Here is a 19,404-nt window from a genome sequence, read left to right as displayed (position 1 = left end):
GTTCAACCCGCTTAGTTATGGAGGAAAGCATAGCTACACGTGAGGGGCATTTGAAGGACATAACCAATCTCTGTACCGGCTTAATAATTTTTTTGTTTTTTTATCCGAACTACCAGCTTAAATGTTTAGATGAGTTGGTGGTTACAATCTCCGGTATTAAAATAATTCACGTTGAACTTTTGAGACAATGTAAACGACAAAAAAACATAGTTGTACATACAATAATGTCTTGTGCGATCAAAATGGTCCCCTTTTGGCACGTGAATTTCAAATTAAACACACTCTAGAAAAAAAAAAAAAAATGGTTAATTGTTCTGTAGCACTCCTTAGAATTCAATTTGATTACTCTAGTTTCAAACCTCTCAGTTCACGTTGGATGCGTAGGGGACCATATATATGAATAAGAAAAATTATTTAGCGACTCGCGGGCAAGGACACATGGTGTCCCGAAATTTGTATCCACCGCACATATTTCCGTAGTATCCGCTCTAGAGTGAATGGAACCATATAAATATCTTTTGAAGAGAAAGATCGACTTGGACCATCACGTGTCCTTGATGCATGCAGGAGTACTCGAATAGTCACTCCAAATAGAGCCCACTTTCTTGTCTATGCATTATAGAAGGACAACATTTCTTGTGACGTATGGAATACATGACAATTAGAAACCACCCCATAAGAAGCACAGCTCTCCACTGAATTTCCAACACCGGTGGAGACTTGGGTTAAAGTAGAGAGAGAGAGAGAGAGAGAGTGCGCAGAATATAGATATTTCCTAAAATATTCAAGGTAGATGGGGAGAAGCCCCTGTTGCGCAAAGGAAGGGTTGAACAGAGGTGCATGGACTGCGTCTGAAGACAAAATTCTGAGAGATTACATTAAGCTCCATGGGGAAGGCAGTTGGAGAAACCTTTCTAAGAAAGCAGGTCTCTCTCTCTCTCTCTCTCTCTCTCTCTCTCTCTGTCTCTCTCTCTCTCTCTCTGAAAGGACCTCAGCAGTGAATGAAAGGACCTCAGCAGTGAACACAGTATAATGACTCAATGTTTCACAACTACTCACGAATAAGATTTCTCCTCCCCTCTGATCTTGTTAATGTAAGTTACAATCTGTGACTGAATCGCGTAAACACTTTTTTTTTTTTTTTAACATTCTTCTTTCTTTCACTCAATATATGTGGTCTGTAATTGATCTCTCTCTCGATGTACTCTGTACAATTGACTTCATAAGAAGAGTCGTCGGGTGAGTTTCAGAGTTTCTTCTTCTAAGAGAGATCGTAGGAAGACTAAAGTCTCTACCTTCGTAAACTTCACATCCATCAGAGGGATGCCCTTATTGCAATGGGAATAGAAAAATAAGTCTTTCTTTATCAAAAAGTACATAAACTATTCTTTTAGATAAGCCGAATTTGCGGACAGGCATATATCTTGGATCCCCTTTTTTGAGTTTCTAATATATAAAAATTTGTTTCCTATAAAAAAATAATAATAATTAGCATGATTGGGTAGTGGGAAAGGGCTAAAAAATTGATGTTTGGGTGGCTCTGTGCCTTCTGGTTAATTCGTCAGTCCACGAAATCAAATGAAAATTGGTCTTTGAAATTAAATTGGTCATTTAAGTTCTTGCAGGTCTAAAAAGATGTGGAAAGAGTTGCAGGCTGCGATGGCTGAATTATCTAAGGCCAAATATTAAGAGAGGGAACATATCTCATGATGAGGAAGAGCTCATCATTAGGCTTCACAAGCTCTTGGGTAACAGGTCTCTCTCTCTCCCTCTCTAGATATCTCTCTCCCTCTCTCTCTTGGCTGCTGCCAAAAAATGGTAGGCAAAAGCCAATTTTCAGGATTACTTTTCAATGGGCTGGTGATCTATCCTTTTCGGTTACGTAGAGAAAATATAAAGAGAAAACGAAATGAAGGAAAAATAATTAGAAGAGAAAGTTGACACTGACACTTGTTTTTTGTTTTTCGTTTGTTGTTTTTTCTCTCTTATAAAAGTTCCAGGAAAATTATAATTTATTTTTACTATAATTCCGTTTCTTCCATTTGGTCCAAAATACAACTTTTACCATGCTGTAATTTGACCAGAAATTTTGCAGTCCATTTACAAAATTCGAATAATGAAATTTCAAGCATAATAAGAAATTAAGACTAATTTTTATTTTCATGACCACACCATGGTGAATGATGCTGTGCATGCGTGCCATAATGATACTAAGTATCATCAAATGATGTGATAACAATAATATTCAATTTTTTTTTGTCGGCAAAAGTCAGTATTGTTAGAATAGTTGGATTAATACCTTAGAAGAGGAGTTGAACTCCTAACATTGCTTAAGATCAATTCTTCAATTTATCAAAACCATTCCATAAAACTCGAATGACTTGATTTAGTCTTGAAGAACTATAAAACCAAATTTTATTCCATTGTTTGGCCTCCTCCGACTTCGATTTCTGGCTCCATCGATCGTGATCTCAACCTTTCATTTACTTTTAAGGGAAAGGTTGAATTTGCTTTAAGGGGCCCACTCTCAGCACTACTATAACTTGGCAAGAGCTTCAGCTCATGCACCATTTGTAAGAGAAAAATTGCTCAGAACTCAGAAGCACTGATCTTGCCTCTTGGCATGTGCTTTGCTTTTGACCAGAGTTAATCAAATATGGGTACTGTTTATTTGTTCTCTGAGCTCATTTTATTTTGTGATCAATATTGGCAGATGGTCTCTAATAGCTGGGAGGCTACCGGGACGAACAGACAATGAAATAAAGAACTACTGGAACACCAACTTATGCAAGAAGGTAGCTGACGACCACTGCTCAAAAAAATCCAAGAATAAGGGGAAGAACAACCCTACCATTCCCAAAACGGAGATGAACGAGTCCCAAGTGGTCCGAACCCGAGCAATGAGGTGCACCAAGGTCTTCATTAGCCCACAGCTACAGAAAACTACTACCGGTGCTTCTGTTAAACCAATATTGGAGTCAATTCCATCGCCATTCACTGCCCAAGACAACAATCCTTCGACGTCGGAGGACGACGACCTCATGTTGGATGTGAACATGGTGGACGTTTTCTTGTCTGATATTCTGAATTCGGACTTCGATGCCCCATGTTATTTCGATTGCAGCGGGTATAAATGTAACGATTTATCGGCGCCCGCCGCACCAGATGGAACCCTAATTTGTTCCAAGGATGTGATGGAGGATGGGACAGTAAACAATTTCCTTCAACAAAATGGGGGCTGGCTAGCAGAATAATTAATCCAACATTGTATATATTGTCTGTGGGCTCCACTCTACTAAAAGTGTAACCTAAGGTGAATAATTTTGTAGTATGATTTTGGCAATTTGTCAATATGGTTAGGTGGAAAGGGATTCACATGCATAGAGTTGTGATGAATTGCAGGCATTTGGAAATTAATGGATGGTAGAAAAATAGCAAGCTGATCTAGACCTATTTGATGTTGAATGAGATAGGCTGGGGCGGATCAAAAAAAAAAATTAGATAGGCAGGGCATTGGCATAATCTTGTTAAGATCTTCAGTGTTTTTTAAGGTTATTCTCTTAAATTTCATTTGGCTTAATTACCTTAAACTACAGGAGATAAAATTCTAAACCCGTGTTTGGTCTTTTTATAATTCAGGATGTCTGGACCGATTAAACGAGAACGGAAAATAGAACAGTCGCGAAATGGTAGTAACAATTTACATAATTCCGTTCGCAAGTGAAAATCAGCGGAGAATTCATTACGATGGAGATGATGACATGACGAGTCGGCAATTATTCGTAACTGGCACTCATAAAAATTGTAGAGAGACAAAAACTCCATGTATATAGAAAAAACTCATCGCAAACAAATTATAATTATGCAAAATACTTTAATGGTCCGACACAAAATCCTCCCACCATTTAATCCCTCTCTCTCTCTCTCTCTCTCTCTCTCTCTCTCTCTCTCTCTCTCTCTCGTGTAACACTTCAATTACAATTCGTGTAACACTTCAATTACAATTTACAAATAAAATATCTAAGTTTTTGGTATGAAGAAATGAGAATGTGCAGACTTTCGATAATCGAATAATTTTATCTTACCTATTATGTTTGCTTATGAGGAAACAAAGGGACAAGAAGTTATTTTGGTTGTAAACAATATTTGATTAATAAACCAGTAGTCTATGTTCTCTTTTTAAACAAGGAAAAAAACAAAAACAAAAACAAAACAAAAAACCAAACCTATGTTTTCATTGCACAGCGTCTACACGTGTTAAACTTGCTAACTGATTTATTTATAAATGGGAACTCTTTTTTTTTTTCTTCTTTCGAGTTGAAATTGTTAATTTTTGCTTTAAATCCACCTAGAAACAAAATATGAAAATCAGATTATAGTCGGACAAAGATGTCCAAACTATTCACATTAGGGCCTCAGGCCCAATTTCGCCAAAAAAAATAATCCGAACTATTGATATACTGGCTTATTTACCGAAAAAGTCAGTTTTTTTTTCTCTCTGGCAAAAATGATTTCATTCATCATTATAAAATCGAGATACAAAATGAAATCAGAACAATATTGTAGGAAAAGAGATGCATTGACCAACTTCTCTCGAAATCTTATCCTACATCTTCGCCTCTCAATTTTAAGAACCAAGACACCCTTTAGCAAGATGCCAACTCAACGCCCAATGTGCCAAGCCCGATCTACACCAAATTTTTGAACCTTTGAACCAAACCCCAAAACTCCCCAAATCCAAACTAGCAAACCCAATTGCAACCTAATTGGGCCAAACCCAATTAGCAATTAGCCAAACTAATAAGTAAACTCATTCTTCCTTTGTTCAGTCAATAAGCCAAATTGACAAGATTATTAGTCTTCAATAATCCAAACGAGGCCTAAGTTGTCCACGCTAAATGTTAAGCTCCTCGTCGCACAGCGGTAAGTATAAATGATTGGATTGCCTCTATGGAGTTTTGAGTCTGGAAAATGGGCAAAAGCAGGAGGGGCTACTGCCAGGGCCCCCTCCCTGACTCATGGGGCTCGAGAAGCCAAAGCACTCTCTGAGAGTAGGTATAGTATTTGAAGCCCCAATGGCACGGTTCATAATACGGCTTCAGCTTCATAAAATGCTACCTGCTGCCTCGCCTTTTACTTTTCACAGTTCTCGAATTTGAGACCGTGAACAAAGAAAGAAAACCATAGAACTTGGACAATTAGTCAGAATATGAAGTTGCACAAGTATGGAAATCTTGTGCAGGTCGCTGTGGTACATTTGCTTTCATAACATCACCCATTTTCATTCTGTTTTGGCTCTCTCGCGCCATGTTTCTCTGAGTTCCCGTTGTCTTCCTACTAACGGATACGGAGCAACTCGAATCCTGGAACACATTTGAGTGCATCCATTCTTCAACCCTGCAAACTAAAAGATACAAGTCTTATTCTCTGGACAACCGATGAGCCAAAAACATGCCAAACAAGAATCTACCTTCAATCATAGAGAAAAAAAATTGAAGGTACATGGCAATAGAGAAGGTGAGTAAATCATGACCAACCTAAACTCCAAAAGACATGGGAAATCATGTTTGCGGTCACCCATTAGCGGTCTAACTTGCAGGGGTCATTCTTGGACTCTGGGATTGGTTTTGAACAAGCATGTGGTACGATCTCGAGAAACAGGATTGGGCCTGCAGAGAGGAATTCAATATACTTATGAGAGGTAATAGACTGCTAAGCAAAACAGATTATCATTAAGAGTTTGGAACTTACTACAAAGAACAAACAACCTCCCTAGTGAGCTTTTGATCTTCACTTGCATAAACTTGTCTTGAGCTTCCAATTCCTCTGCTTGAAGGTCATATGTTGGGGGTTCGACTGCCTCCACTGGAAAATATTGGGTAGAAACCAAAAAGGAAAGAAAGAGGGCGGAAAGGAGAAGAAAGAAACGCTATCCATACAAGGGGAAGTAAACATCGTATCGCAACACAATAGGAAGAGCACTTTCCCAGGGGCTAATAAGTTGAGTATCCCATTAACGAGAACAAAGAAAAAGGTTACATTAATGACTCAAAATTAATATGGTGTACAACAGTGCCTATAACTTTCTGAATTTCCTCATGGCAATAATACCAAAACTGCTGTAAAACTTGTCCTTCATTTAATTGTATGATTACAGGGAGAGAACTTGAGTGGATAAGAAAGACAGAGAACGCTCACAACACGAAAAAAGAGGAAAGCAAACTCACTTTTGTTTCTTATCAAAAAGAAAAATTACAAGCTATAGAACTTGCGTTTTTTTATAACAATTCAAAAGTAATTATACAAACTAAGCCCACCTTGCATGGCAGCATTACTCCTTTTGGAAGAAAGAGAGTACAAGATCCGTATGTACAGAGAAGAGTTGTGTGTCCACAAAAAGCTGTAACACAGAACATAGAGAAGAAAATAACAAATCAATATGCTTTAAACAGCACTAAGAGAAAGAGAAGTATTTCCGCTACTTACAGTCATACAAAAGAACTGAAATGCCAAAGCGAACGTAACAGCATATATTTTCCAAAACACTTACAGATTGGACAAATAAAATGTAGAGAGAGCTGTTGGCAACAAACATACCTTCATAAAAGGTCGGTCACGACTAGGAAACGACTCGATGAAACTCTCCTTCAAAAGCAGTGACACCTAAAGATTAACAAAAGCATATCATGATGTCAATTTCAGAACAAACTATTTACATCCATTCCTTAAGATTAGATAACATAAAATATTTAGGCATGACTTCAATCCCGTGATAAGGAGGTGATACGGAGATAATACCCAAATTTCGAGACCAAAAAGAGTAGTGAATGTTGCAGAATTAATACAACAAGCTGATTGGGTCTCCATAGAAGATCATCTTTCTAACTACTACAGATGACTGAGGACACCACTAAAAAACTAATTACCTGTGGACCCTACATACTCAACATTGTCAAGTTTGCAAGGTAAGCAGTGAGACAATATCTGCAGAAGGCTAAGGGACAACTAAGTCACAACATGCAAATCATGATTACCAACAGGGTCCAAGTATACAAGCCACTCTTTAGTAATACTGTCTATGACAAAAATAACACTACATACATGTATACAAATTCCATTGAGTTTGGTTAACGTTTTGCGTTTACTACTTCAGCCCGAATTTGAAGACAACTGTTTTAATATAGTGAAAGAAATTCCTTTCCTGAGTATGTAACAAAATAATTTTATATGATTCTTTTCTGCAATTTCATAAATTCAACTTCGTCTGTTAGGAAAAAACCCAGTTAGTAAACAAGTAGAAGAAGAATGACAAGAAACCATATATTTTGAGTCTATATTCAATTTGAGTCAGAATGTAAACCTTATCATCATTGGACTGGACATTTGTAATCGTGTGAGAGCGAAGGTTAGAGCAAAGAGAATCCGTGTATGATCTCAACACTGCCAGGAAACCCTTGGCAGCCTCAACCTAAAACAATATGAATACACATTAAAAAGTACTCTGGAAGTCAAGAAAAGTACAAAATAAAGATGCCTACTTTATTTAAGTTGTATCAAATACTCCTACAACTAAAACATGGAAATCATGGAATAAGAAACAGGAAATACAGAGATCCAAGCTTTAAAAATTTCGACATGCCACCAGTGTGAATGAAATAATGAAAAGCCAATGGCCCCAGAACACCACAAGAGCAAACTATGCCTCCTAAGAAAATTAATCGGGACAAAGGCTGAGCAACACCAAACTTAAGTATTTATTCTGTTATACGCTAAGCACCAGTTTGCATTTTAGTTCTCTTGCTACTCTTTCAACCTGTCATCCCATTCCAAACAAAACTAGTCGAGTAGTTTACTTCTTTTGATAATGTAGCTTTGATAATGATGTCTGTTTCATCCTCTCAAGACACAAACCCTCGAATTGTCCACTATCCAAACTTCTTGTTCGTCTGCATTATAGGAGGCCATACATATATTCTAGGTGAACATTTGTATGTCTGTTTCATCCTCTCAAGACACAAACCCTCGAATTGTCCACTATCCAAACTTCTTGTTCGTCTGCATTATAGGAGGCCATACATATATTCTAGGTGAACATTTGTATGCAAGTTTATCTAAAACTACTGCACTTTAAATACACATCACAGTGGTCAAATAACTCTTTGACATGCATTATTTCCACTCTAAAAGTAAACAAGGTTATCCAAATCTTAACCTTAGTAAACATTGCAATCTATGCTGATTGTGAGAAACACATCCAAAATCTTTAAACTCAAATCACTAGTAGTAGCCAACACCATTTTCATGAGTAATTTCCAGATTCTCATTAACAACTAGTTTTATACTGTTGAAGACCACATCTTTGAGATAGAATCCTCATCAGAATCCGTGCCAAGAATAAGTTAAATGAATGACTCTTCGGTAATATTTCCATTAAGTTGTCTCAAACATTTAATATGACCTCTAACTGATCACAATATCAATACATATTGGTCTAAAGTAACCACTAAAAAGGTGAAATCATCAAACATCATCTACTTCTTTCTTTGACTAATTGAACCAGGAATCGTAGACTTTCTCGCTCTTCAAAACACGAAACAAATACCATCCCACAGCTTATTTAGTTAATGTTTGAAAAATAAGCTTCAAAAAGTGAGTTTCAATCGTTTTATTGGTAAGAAGGATCAATGTAAGGATTTTTTTGTCATGGCAGATCACTTTGCTGGTGACGAATCAAATTGTGGAGTATCGTGTATTAACGAATTGTCAAAGCTAGCAATTTCATGTTTGTGTTTCCTACCATCTATGATTCACAAAAAAATTATGATTTATTTTTTAATGCCAACGTTTCCGTCCCAGGACTGATACCTGATAAGCGAAGCATAGATTGATAATGAAGTCTAAATCCCTCCTTAGCACTCAAAAATTGCATAAATTAGAAAAAAGGACCGAAACAATAAAAGATAATCCATATAAAGTTATTAAAAATACATAAACCTGAAACATGAGGATGAAGAGCAACGCATTCGCCAACATACCTGCACGTCAGTACATTCATACACAGGCCGTTTTCTTCCCAAGAAACTCTCTCCCACAAGTTTTGCATGGTAAGGACTTAACGATGAGTATAACTGCCTTTGTTGGGGTAGTTGAGGTATTGTCGGCGACTTCACCTATTGCCTCATGCAGTGCCAAAAATAAGATGTCGAATGAAAGCATGAAAAAAGAAACAGCAAACAAAGATGAAAGCAAGGAATAACAAGCTAGTAGGGGCATGATAATATTAAGGATGACTGTACTAGCTTATCTTAGAACTTTATGAACTCGGACCACATTGCCTTCCAATCCATGTCAAAAGATAAGTTACACTCGTCCCATTGTACTCAAAAAGGAAATCTAATGGTCTAAAGAATGATGTTTAACCAATTAGCCCCAATCAAGGCATTTCCCATTCTGTTACCAAGGTTAATCATTCAGTTCACAGAAAGGATCAAAGCATCTCACATGAATCACTGTTATTTAAATCCACTGAACAATTTCCTAAGGCATGTTTATAATACCAGTCTTAATGCATGTTTTGAAGCTATACGAAGGTTAAATGAGATGCACACCTGGTTCTTGTTTGCATCAACGAGAATGGAGTTTGTTAACTTTGACTGCACTTCAGTGGTTTTGTTCTTTACACCAACCTACTTTGCATCAAATTAAAGTCAGGGTGAGGATTGAAGTTAAAAGAAACAAGAAAACACGGTAAATCAAGCATGGAACATGCATACAAAGAAAAAGGAATATCCTAGAAAACAAACATGTAAAAGCAATACAAACACGATTCAAAATGATGGCTGCTAGTACTCTCAAAGTAAAGCTTCAAGTCCAATAGATAAATCAATTTCTTATGGATCAAACACCACATGTCATCAATGGAAAATTGGCAATATATCAATGGCCAGCACTACGAAAAGAAGACTAGAAGATTCGAAAGTTGAATAAATGGTTCTATTAACTTTTTGATTCACTAGCCAGAACAGCCAAAGCCAGCATCTGCCATCCCATATTGTCTATGTTTTAGTGGATGTACATACACATAATATGGTTGTAGTATATTTGTTCACTACCAAGTATGCATAAAAGGTGAAAGAATCTTGAACGAAACCCTCCCCATGCCCACCTCAACCAAACCAAGCCTTGTGTCCTGCCCACCTTGTGTGACAAATACCCACACCACCCAAACAAAAAAGGAAATGCTGGCAAAATCTAATGCAACCTAAGAACAAATGAGAGAGAGGTTTTCTATCACATTTTCAAAACATTTTCACTATAATCATCATCTAAAATCAGTGCTTTGCTATTTTGATGTAAGAGAGATCGCATTCTTTAGAGCAAAGAAAACTGAGACACACAAAAGCCTAAGATTGGAGACTGTATTTTCTCTTCTTGCTGGGACACACAGAATCAGAGAACTTACTACATACGGGACTGGGGCATCCAAGAAGTCTAGCATGTCATTAGGCAAAACCTGAAAATTCATATATACGGTCAACGTTAAAAATTGGTCAACACATTATCCAACAGCCTCGAAAAGATACTCGCATATATGAATTTTATATAAAAGTAGGACAACGCAGGAGCATTACCGGCATTAACAAGCTCTGCCACTGATAAGGACGAATCAGAGGGATTACGGACAGGACCAAAGCAGACAATATACCCTGTGAATCACAAATTACATTCTTAAATCAGCAAAATAAGACATTAGGGACAGGACCAAAGCAGAAAATATACCCTGTAAATCACACATTACATTCTCACATTCAGCAAAATTAGACATTACGGTTTTATTTTTTATCGTCAGTGTTTTCGACAATATAACATGACAAATCCAGGATTGTCCACGATTTACAAGGAGTTGCTTTGAAGTATATTAACGATACGAGCACTTCAACTCTTTTGCCTTCTTAACAAGCTATAAAACAATTCAAACACAAATTGTGTCGCAGTGTGAACCACTCTACCGTCAAAGCACGCACCAGCCTCCAGCAATCAGTATCAACAAATAAGATTGGTGCTTGATTTTTGTTTTTTGTGTGGCCATTAATAGTCCACGCTGATGAATACGGTCGATCCTAAGGTTTAAACTTAGTCTTGGCGTTCGTCAAAGTAGAGGCTATGCGAGCGGAGCACAGAAACTGACATTCCGCAGAGAAACTAACAATGCCCAGATTTCTTGCTTACAACAGAATAACAACCAGACTGAGCAAGCAAACCATCCACATAAAACTAAAACCATACAATTTGATGCAAGTTAACCGTACGTACCAGATTAGAAGAAACAACCACAATTTGCTTCTCCAGTAGAGCCCCAGCAAACAATGTTAACACCTGTAATGCACATGGTACTCAAGTTAAACGAGCACACCCTTATGCAAGTGCCAAATATTCTGACACAGGTATTTAGTTTATTTTGAAAGTCATGCAACATAGCCCAAGACACCAAAAACCGGATTATATCCAACCGGTGAATATCATATATTTTCAGTTCTTTCTGTTAGCATAAGAGAGATTATTGCCAGAAACTCTAGGGATTTTTGACATTGGGTTCCCAATTTCTTTTCTCTTAGTCAAATAAATGTCCCAGAAATAGAAAGTCTTTCAGCTCCTCTTGGGAGACTGATTCTCAAGTTTCAAACAACCAAAGGTCATTAGAACAGGGTTACAGCTTTGAAATTAACAATATCCATAAATCTGGAGGAAATGGCGAGTCACGAGCCTATTGTGTAATTTGAATCTCTGATTACATTAGAAAGCCAATCGGGAGAATAATATGGACCTGCACTGATTGATTTATTGAAGCTAACAAGCCATTAACAAATAACCAAACTCTTTAGTTTCACCCAAGAAAAAAGATAAACAAATAGGCTAAGGTGATTTGGGCATGTCTACCGTAGACTAGGAGAAGCAGTAGATAAGAGAGCGGATAGGATAGCTTTGGGTAGCAATGCTACGGGGATGGGTAGACCTAAATTGACATTAAATGCTGTTGTGCGCAAAGATATAACTATAATGGAATTGTGTGAACAAGTGGCCCTTGACAGAGCTCAATGGAAGAAAAGGATTCATGTAGCCGACCCCAAGTGATTGGGACATAAGGCTCAGTTTGGTTTGGTTTGGTAGCTCCCTATATATCCAACATATGATACTTTTATGTCCAACATACCCTTTGCCGATGCACCAAGCAGGCTACCAATAGCTCGTACTTCTATTGTATCTACATTAGCTTTGTATTGGCTAAGTTTCCGATACCATCCAGTACTTCAGTGACAGCATCAACATGTGCATTATGTCAAATTATCACGTTGTATAGTGCTAAAATTCGCAGTACACGAGGAATGTGTCACTATGTCAAAAGTCATTTTCCATTTGGATCAGCCAGAGATCATCTTGTTTTAATTGGCCAATTTTTTAGCAAAAGAATCTATTGTTTGTCCAAATAAGTTCAGTGTTCATTTGTGATAGCTTGCAACAAAACCAAAGAGAGGACATCCCACTAACTCAAAGAATTCATTGCACCAGTTCATTTCATCATCTAGACAATCTTGTGTGACATCTCAAACAATACTAAAAGCTTGTCATGACTTCCCTCATCATATTATCGAAGTTGTTTTGGACTCCCTTTTGATCTTGCACATCAGATATGTTCCCCTTAAACTTTGTTTGACTTTCCTCCCTCAAATTGGAAGACAAGAAAGCACACTACACGTTCCTGAAAAACCTAGCTGATGAATCCATAGACTGTAACACTATTTTGGAAACACACAAGGTTATCAACATCTTCAAATTCAGATAGCATTACCAATTTTGTGCAATAACTCCCAGGATTTATCTCATTAATATCCAGAAAGGGAGAGGCTCATAAAGAAAAGGTGGCATTTTTTGTCCGATGAAATTGCAACATGACTCCCAGCAAGTTGATCACATAAATCAACAAGAATTAAGGTAATGGAGAAACAAAACAATGCAACAGAAATGTTCCTTTGATGGACATTAAAATACTACTCCCAATTTCCAAACTGTAGCACAAACTTACATTTTCAAGTCGTAAGGAGCCACATAAGCATGCAACCGTCCATACAGATAAAGCAGTGGCCTCCTCCTCCGCCATGAGCACACTGTGTGCCTATGGAAACCAAGCATGGTAGAGTAGATTAATAACAGAAGCTATTGGCATTATGTTGAAAATGGTTAGCTCAGCAAACATCACTCCAATAAGTGTACCTCTGCAAATTCCAAGCTACTGCTGCATGATTTCAAATCAATTGTTGACCCAGCTATACGAAGTACTGCTTCATCAGGTCTATGGTATTCCAAACGATGCAAGTGCTCCAAAGGGTGGAAGGTAATAGTTGAACCCCTTGCAGGGCAATGTAAGTCATAATACTCACATAAAATTTGCAAAGATCCGTTCTTGTTTGCCTGCACATGTTGAAAAAGAAAAAGAAAAAAACTGAACCACCAAAAAAGACTTTACACTCACAAGAATAGTTTACCAATGAGATTAAGAGGTCCAAACCTTAGCCCATTCAAGAATATCACTGTGGTCGCTGAAATATTCCTGACCTGAAAAGGATGCCTCTTCTATCTCTGCTTCATCGAGGTCACTTCTAAAAATTCTGTCTTCAGGAGAACCCTGAAAACTGCATTACACAATTTTTAAAGCATATCAAAAGTAGCTCATCTCACCCAGGTCATTTTCGTGATCGTATTCAAGTTAGCTCTAAAAGTTTGTATACGACATAAAATAATTTCATTTGGCGGTGATATATCAGCAATAAGAACCAAACAATCAAGGACCCAAGGCATCTCGGCTGCGAACAGGTTGCTGGTAATACTAGAGGAAGACTAAAATGAAAAGCATATTAGGATACAAGGGAAAAGAAATAGGTAATATTATCCATGCGAATAAGGGTAGCGCATTTTCAGTACCTAAGCAAAGGTACACCAAGAATGGAACCAGGCCTATTTCGATGGACATCTATTAAAGTCAGTTTGTTTTAGGCCTTCTACAAAATACAATGACAATTGGATGTCCGGCACATTCCAGAAAATTTCATTTGTTTTTCATTCTCTTTTTCTTTTATGAAAAGAAGAAGAGGAACAGATGAAGAAGAATTTTGATCCATTGCACATATCACAAAATGTCAAAATCACAAAATCACAGGAAATTCCAGGCTTTTCCCCAGAAAGGAAGTTGTTTTGGTTTAACTTGGAAAGAGTCACGTAAGAAATAATTATTTCTCACTGCAGCAAGCCTTGAGGAAATATTAGGTCATATCAAGAGAAAACTGGTTCAATGAGATGGAAGAATCACTAGGATGTACCTTGATGAAGATTCAGAGCTTTCACACTGTTGATGCCGCAGCAATGGAAGAACGGCATTCGGCAAATGTCTTTCCACCAACTGCTTGTCTGTTACAAAATCATTCACGCAACTGTCACAAGCTTCAGAAATCTCACGTGTATCTCCATATTCCCTTTCAACTGGGAGCTTCTCCATTGCAGGATCAACTGGATCAATCGAGCTGCCATTCATTTCTTCCTTCAGCAAGTGCATGTTATCATTGAGCGAGTTATGCTCAATGTGACACCCCTCATCCATAACTTCTTGTGGGATAGACATGCCTGGGCTCAACCGGCAAGTATCTACTGTTCCATTCAGCATGTTGTCTGCTCCATGTTCCCGTAAAGTACCATCAGAACTTTCTTCAGACTTTTCTTCTCCCCCATGCCCCTCAGCTGATTCCAAATCTAAATCACTGATACCTTTCATTAACCGTTCCAATCTTTCTTCAGTGAAAATGCTACAGGGAGAGGGAGAGGAGGAGCAATAACAAGAAGAGAAGTCAAATTAAGTTTCTAAACCAAAATGCATAACGCCTATTAAAACTGTTGAACAGTACAACAACCCATGCAAAATTCCAATATGAGTTCACCCAAACACCAGGATATGTTATCTAGGCAGAAAATTAATCTTAATCAAACAACTATGAAAAAAAAATATACCAATTTGATACAGACAAAATATAATAAAACTACAGACACATATCAACGATACGTACTCCATATTATGAATTAGGCCGAAGCTAGGTAAAGGTGTAACTGCTAGAAGACTACCTTTTCAATATGCCGAAATGCAGTTCAAAAAATGGAAGCCTTGAAAGAATGCAATAACACCGCCGTGTGGTTAGTATATGGCGGCTCAAACCTGAGCGGAAAGGTTGTCCTCCTGAAATCATCGAAATCAATCCAGAGGGTTTTTGAACCATTTCCTCAACTAACACACAGGAACCGTACAATGTTGAATCATCAGCAACCTAGATAAGAAGATAGTATCCAAGTGTGTATTTTAGAAAACTCAAACATAAAAAGTTGGTCATAATGACATGAATAAAAACAACAGTTGGAATATCTGAAAGGAATAAAAATAAAATGCGCATATTTGCAATGGAATAAAATACTTTTCACTATAAAGACCAAACACAAAATAACCAAACTATAAAACTAAAATTTTCCACAAGAAGAAAAATTAATGACTGCATAGGTCCCCTAGGGCATGGTTGGTTTCTAATGATAGGCCATCTAGATACTTGCTGGGCAGATTGAAAAGTGACCAGGTAATCTTTGACAGCATTTCAGTGGTTACACTTCCACAATTTTCAAGTATAAGCCACAATACAAACACAGAAATTTAAAGAAAACTTGAACAATAAACATATCAGGGCTCCAGCAATTTAACCAAGTAAAAATAGGAATTATCATAAAATTAGCACAAATCGATAGTATTTCAACATGTATTTAAAACATTTATGGAAGAATTTTGAAGATTGCTAATCACACTATCGATGCAATTTATACGAACTCATGGCCATATACTACCATGGCTGTAGATTTGGCATGTGACAAGTTACCTGTAACCGGAACACGAATGACAAGTCACTTTGTTTGAGGTGTTCCTGTAAAACAAGCACCATGTTAACTAAGATCATCGCGTCACTAGCAACAGATGCGCATGAACTTAAATGTAATCTGATTTAGTCAAGTACTAGTTGCAAAGCCTAGGCCTTTCAGATTTACAAAACAAAGTTGATTTGGTAGTCATATGTGACGCACTAGAGGATAATACGGAAAGTTCAATAATAGCCTTAATTCATCTTGAAATACCGAAAATTCAACAATAGACTGACTTCATCTTGAAATAGCGGAAATAGTACAGTGGAGAAATAAATACCATGCCAAAGCATAATAAACAGTTGAAACTTAGGCTGCTAAGCTGAATTAAACAGTAACTTTTATCTGTTTAGTACTTGATGAAAAGGTTTGGGATGAGGATGAGGGTGGGGATGGAGATGGTAACAACAGCATTATCTGCTAGTATGATTGGGAAGCTTTAGAGTACCTGCCCAAGAAGAATCTCATTCAACTCACTCATTGAAGGTGTTTTTTCAATAGTATGAACCTGAAATCACAAGTAGCTAGATTTAAAAAGCCCCAATAGTATCTTCCACATGGAATGATGGGAAATTACTGAACAAAAAGACAATATAAGATGGAATAGGTTAACTCTATCTCTACAGGAAAAAAAAAAAAAAATAGGACACACCAACCAACAATCTAGTTCAGAACTGCAAAAGGCATACCCTACTTGCAGAGTATTGGAGCGTTATCAAATGCAACAGTGCCATAATCTAGTGCCAACAATCTAGTAAATTTGTTCATTGTGTATTCTAAGTACATTGTTCAACCATTTGACTCTTCTTCAAGCTCCATCAGAAAAGGTGCATCAGAGAGTCACAATGCCTTAATTGGGACAACATAGATACATGTGGAAGACATTAAAATTCATAAAGGAATAAAGATCAGAATCACCAATCTCGTAACGAACCAACCTCCAAGCCACCAGGAAAGCAGAATGAAAGAAGATCCTTATACTTAAGTGGAAGCGGTTTTTCAGGAGGATAAACAAATAAGACCTGCGAATAGAAACCAGAAGGCATCACATATCAAAACAGTCCAATTGTCTTAACCTACGTTCCAAGTTTTCCATTAAAGAATCAGCACCTGTGGTTCAACGATAGATTCTACACGTGACTGATGCTGACCACATCGAAATTTACCCGAACCTTCAGACTTTCGACCGAAGTACTGCTTTTGAAGTGCCTGAATATCACAATTAGGGTGAAGTCCAACAACCACAAAGCTCTCAAAAAGCCTTGATTGCTCTTTCAAAGGCCTATGATCCTGCAGAATTAAATAACATAATTTACCATAATGCACAAACAAAAATGGACACACCAATCATCCTTTCCAGGAAAGTGTGTATAAAGGGCATGGTCATACATCATTTCTGGATATTGGAATGCACCATATCCACATATATCTCAACACAAACAGGAAACGAAGGCGGCAGCTTTAAACTCAAACTGCAGGATTTATTCAGTCTAGTTGTGTTTTTGTGATGGAGGAGGGGGACAGTGTCAGCTTTGCAAATTCAAATGAGCAGTAGGTGATGAAAATATGGGATGTAAGCAAGATAGGAACAAATTTGAGAGCAAAAATGGCATCTGACTGCTGAAGAGATGAGCAAATTGGACCCAAAGGGTCTTACATGAGACAAATAAGCATACCAGGGACTGCAACTGAAAGCTTGCCCATTGACGCTTTTGGCTAGTTAGTACTTCAGGGTTGTAAGTTCCATTTTGCACTTCAGGAGTTTGTGAGAAGCCTTTCAGCACTCTAGAAACATGGTGCTGAAGTTTCTGCAGCGGACTGTTACCGTTATCGTCTTTCGACGAGAATACCACAGATGGTCGTGGTGAACGAGCTGCAGTGGCAGCAGCTGCAGCAGCAGCAACAACTCTTGCAACATCTTCTGTTGTTTGCATGAAGAATGAAGCACCCCAACTAGGGCTACCAGAATCTTCATTCTTCTCCATATTTAGAGTTTTGCCTGCAAGAACAAGCATGAATAAAAAGTATAAAAAGAACAGACCATTCGCAACAATACATCAAGTAGCGTGTATCCGTTAATAAACAATCAAGACATGAGGAAAACAATTGAGCTATCATGGTTACACTTCTTAGGGTGAGTGGCAGCTAAGATGAACAGTGAAATCCTCCACTTCGTGTGCAGACTGCCACTAAACAGTAAAATCGTCGAAACAGTCACTCTTCTTGAGTTGATTGTATCTATCAAATTACACTAACCTCACATCCTTTTTTTATAAAGCTTTTTCCAATAATTTACCATACGCAATTTTGAGATTAACTAAAAGAGACATAGGTCCTTTATCGGCAATTCGCGCCTAATAATTTCTTTGTCATACAATCTCAACAGTACTATAAGCCTGTAAGGGCATGGCACATAAGCGCACACAAAGTGGTTGGAAGTAGAGACTCGTCATCTCCACTTACCTATTACAATCACGATCACTCAATCGTTTTATATTCCCGATAACCAACCAAAACGCAATCATCCTGATAACCCTAGTCCATGAATCCAGTCCTATCAGCCCTTCGGTTCACACCTCAAAATTCCAAAAGTAAATCAAAAGATAATTACGAAATCCTTTCTCTCTATATACTTTTTCTACTAAATTCCATATTTCTTCCCTCTGAATACATTGTCAAAAAGTGGAAACATATAAAAGGATACTTGAAAAAAAATATATAGTTTTTTTTTCCTCTCTCTACACTTTGTTATTCCGAAGTACCGAAAAAAGAAATTTAATACTTGAATTCCACTCTCATTTCACCGGTCAAAAAACTGAGCAAATAAAGTACATGGATACAGAGAAGCTGAGCTCAAAATCCGCCCAAAAGATGAAACCTTTGGAGTCCTTAAAACCAGGTACTTACTCTGTGTCAATCAAAATCGTCAGCTGAAGGCGAAAGACTTCAAAACTCCAACTTTAACCTTCAAATCCTCCAAATTCGAAGAAGCTGCAGAAGACTGTGACAATCGATCAATATAAAAGTCATCCAAGCATGATAATTACAAGAAAACCATGGAAAGTAAAGATACAAACCTAGGTGTTCTCAATTCAGGTAAAATCACTAGCCAAAAGCAGAATTTGGAAATTTTCAATCTGAGCTGGCGAGGAAGCCAAAAAGCGATCCAAGAAAACAGATTTGCTCCACTGTTTCTTTTCTTCGGAAACTATTTGCTCGACAGCTGGTTCAAGGAAATCAGACTCACCCTCAGGTAATCGAGAGGAAGGGAGAGAGATACGTGTAGAGAGAAAGAGAGAGAGGAGTTCAGGCGGCCATAACGAAGAGACCTTTTTCAGCTTCTTCTGGTGGAAATAATGGAAAAAGGAAACCCCAAACGAAAAGAGAGAGAAAAAGGGGGGTTGA

The 19,404-nt window shown here is 37.7% G+C and overlaps 2 protein-coding genes and 1 long non-coding RNA gene across 7 annotated transcripts; 1 reads left to right on the top strand and 2 right to left on the bottom strand.

The window, feature by feature from the left end:
* Positions 1-647: 647 nt before the first annotated feature.
* LOC131325341 (transcription factor MYB1-like) lies at positions 648-3,381 on the top strand. Of its 2 annotated transcripts, none has more exons than XM_058357545.1 (3): positions 648-926; positions 1,617-1,755; positions 2,714-3,381. In XM_058357545.1, exons 1-3 carry the CDS (start codon positions 794-796, stop codon positions 3,252-3,254), a joined length of 813 nt encoding a protein of 270 aa, XP_058213528.1. In that variant the 5' UTR covers positions 648-793; the 3' UTR covers positions 3,255-3,381. The 2 variants fall into 2 exon arrangements, with proteins under 2 accessions (XP_058213528.1, XP_058213531.1); XM_058357548.1 differs by having other exon boundaries at positions 653-926; positions 1,626-1,755.
* On the bottom strand, positions 655-1,594 carry LOC131325342 (uncharacterized). The gene is made up of 2 exons (XR_009199664.1): positions 1,012-1,594; positions 655-958 (listed from the first exon to the last, which is right to left on the bottom strand). It is a non-coding gene; the product is annotated as an uncharacterized LOC131325342 (long non-coding RNA).
* Positions 3,382-5,031: 1,650 nt separating the features above from the next.
* On the bottom strand, positions 5,032-19,404 carry LOC131325340 (uncharacterized). Of its 4 annotated transcripts, none has more exons than XR_009199662.1 (23): positions 19,077-19,404; positions 18,907-19,000; positions 17,676-17,998; positions 17,110-17,289; positions 16,938-17,021; positions 16,448-16,507; positions 15,960-16,004; positions 15,166-15,365; positions 14,373-14,852; positions 13,565-13,688; positions 13,270-13,467; positions 13,082-13,171; positions 11,314-11,376; positions 10,632-10,706; positions 10,463-10,513; positions 9,609-9,686; positions 9,036-9,170; positions 7,361-7,468; positions 6,598-6,663; positions 6,318-6,400; positions 5,752-5,865; positions 5,538-5,669; positions 5,032-5,404 (listed from the first exon to the last, which is right to left on the bottom strand). XR_009199662.1 is itself a non-coding variant. In XM_058357543.1 (20 exons), exons 3-20 carry the CDS (start codon positions 17,982-17,984, stop codon positions 6,332-6,334), a joined length of 2,415 nt encoding a protein of 804 aa, XP_058213526.1. In that variant the 5' UTR covers positions 17,985-17,998; positions 18,907-19,000; positions 19,077-19,404; the 3' UTR covers positions 6,014-6,331. The 4 variants fall into 4 exon arrangements, 2 of the variants coding, with proteins under 2 accessions (XP_058213526.1, XP_058213527.1); XR_009199663.1 differs by having other exon boundaries at positions 5,752-5,856; XM_058357543.1 differs by lacking the exons at positions 5,032-5,404; positions 5,538-5,669; positions 5,752-5,865 and having other exon boundaries at positions 6,014-6,400.

This window comes from Rhododendron vialii, chromosome 5a (assembly GCF_030253575.1).
Source record: "Rhododendron vialii isolate Sample 1 chromosome 5a, ASM3025357v1".
In the NCBI taxonomy this organism is placed as follows: domain Eukaryota; kingdom Viridiplantae; phylum Streptophyta; class Magnoliopsida; order Ericales; family Ericaceae; genus Rhododendron; species Rhododendron vialii.
This window is presented reverse-complemented; position numbering and strand designations above follow the sequence as displayed.

What these genes read in the sequence shown, in the direction of transcription:
- LOC131325340 (XM_058357543.1), bottom strand. Translation starts at nt 17,984, where the DNA reads ATGGAGAAGAATGAAGATTCTGGTAGCCCTAGTTGGGGTGCTTCATTC. An exon ending in AATCTATCGTTGAACCACAG is followed by an intron (nt 17,022 to 17,109) that starts GTGCTGATTCTT and finishes TTCTATTCGCAG; the next exon opens with GTCTTATTTGTTTATCCTCC. An exon ending in TTGATGCAAACAAGAACCAG is followed by an intron (nt 9,171 to 9,608) that starts GTGTGCATCTCA and finishes ATGAGGCAATAG; the next exon opens with GTGAAGTCGCCGACAATACC.
- LOC131325341 (XM_058357545.1), top strand. Translation starts at nt 794, where the DNA reads ATGGGGAGAAGCCCCTGTTGCGCAAAGGAAGGGTTGAACAGAGGTGCA. An exon ending in AAACCTTTCTAAGAAAGCAG is followed by an intron (nt 927 to 1,616) that starts GTCTCTCTCTCT and finishes TGGTCATTTAAG; the next exon opens with TTCTTGCAGGTCTAAAAAGA. An exon ending in CACAAGCTCTTGGGTAACAG is followed by an intron (nt 1,756 to 2,713) that starts GTCTCTCTCTCT and finishes CAATATTGGCAG; the next exon opens with ATGGTCTCTAATAGCTGGGA.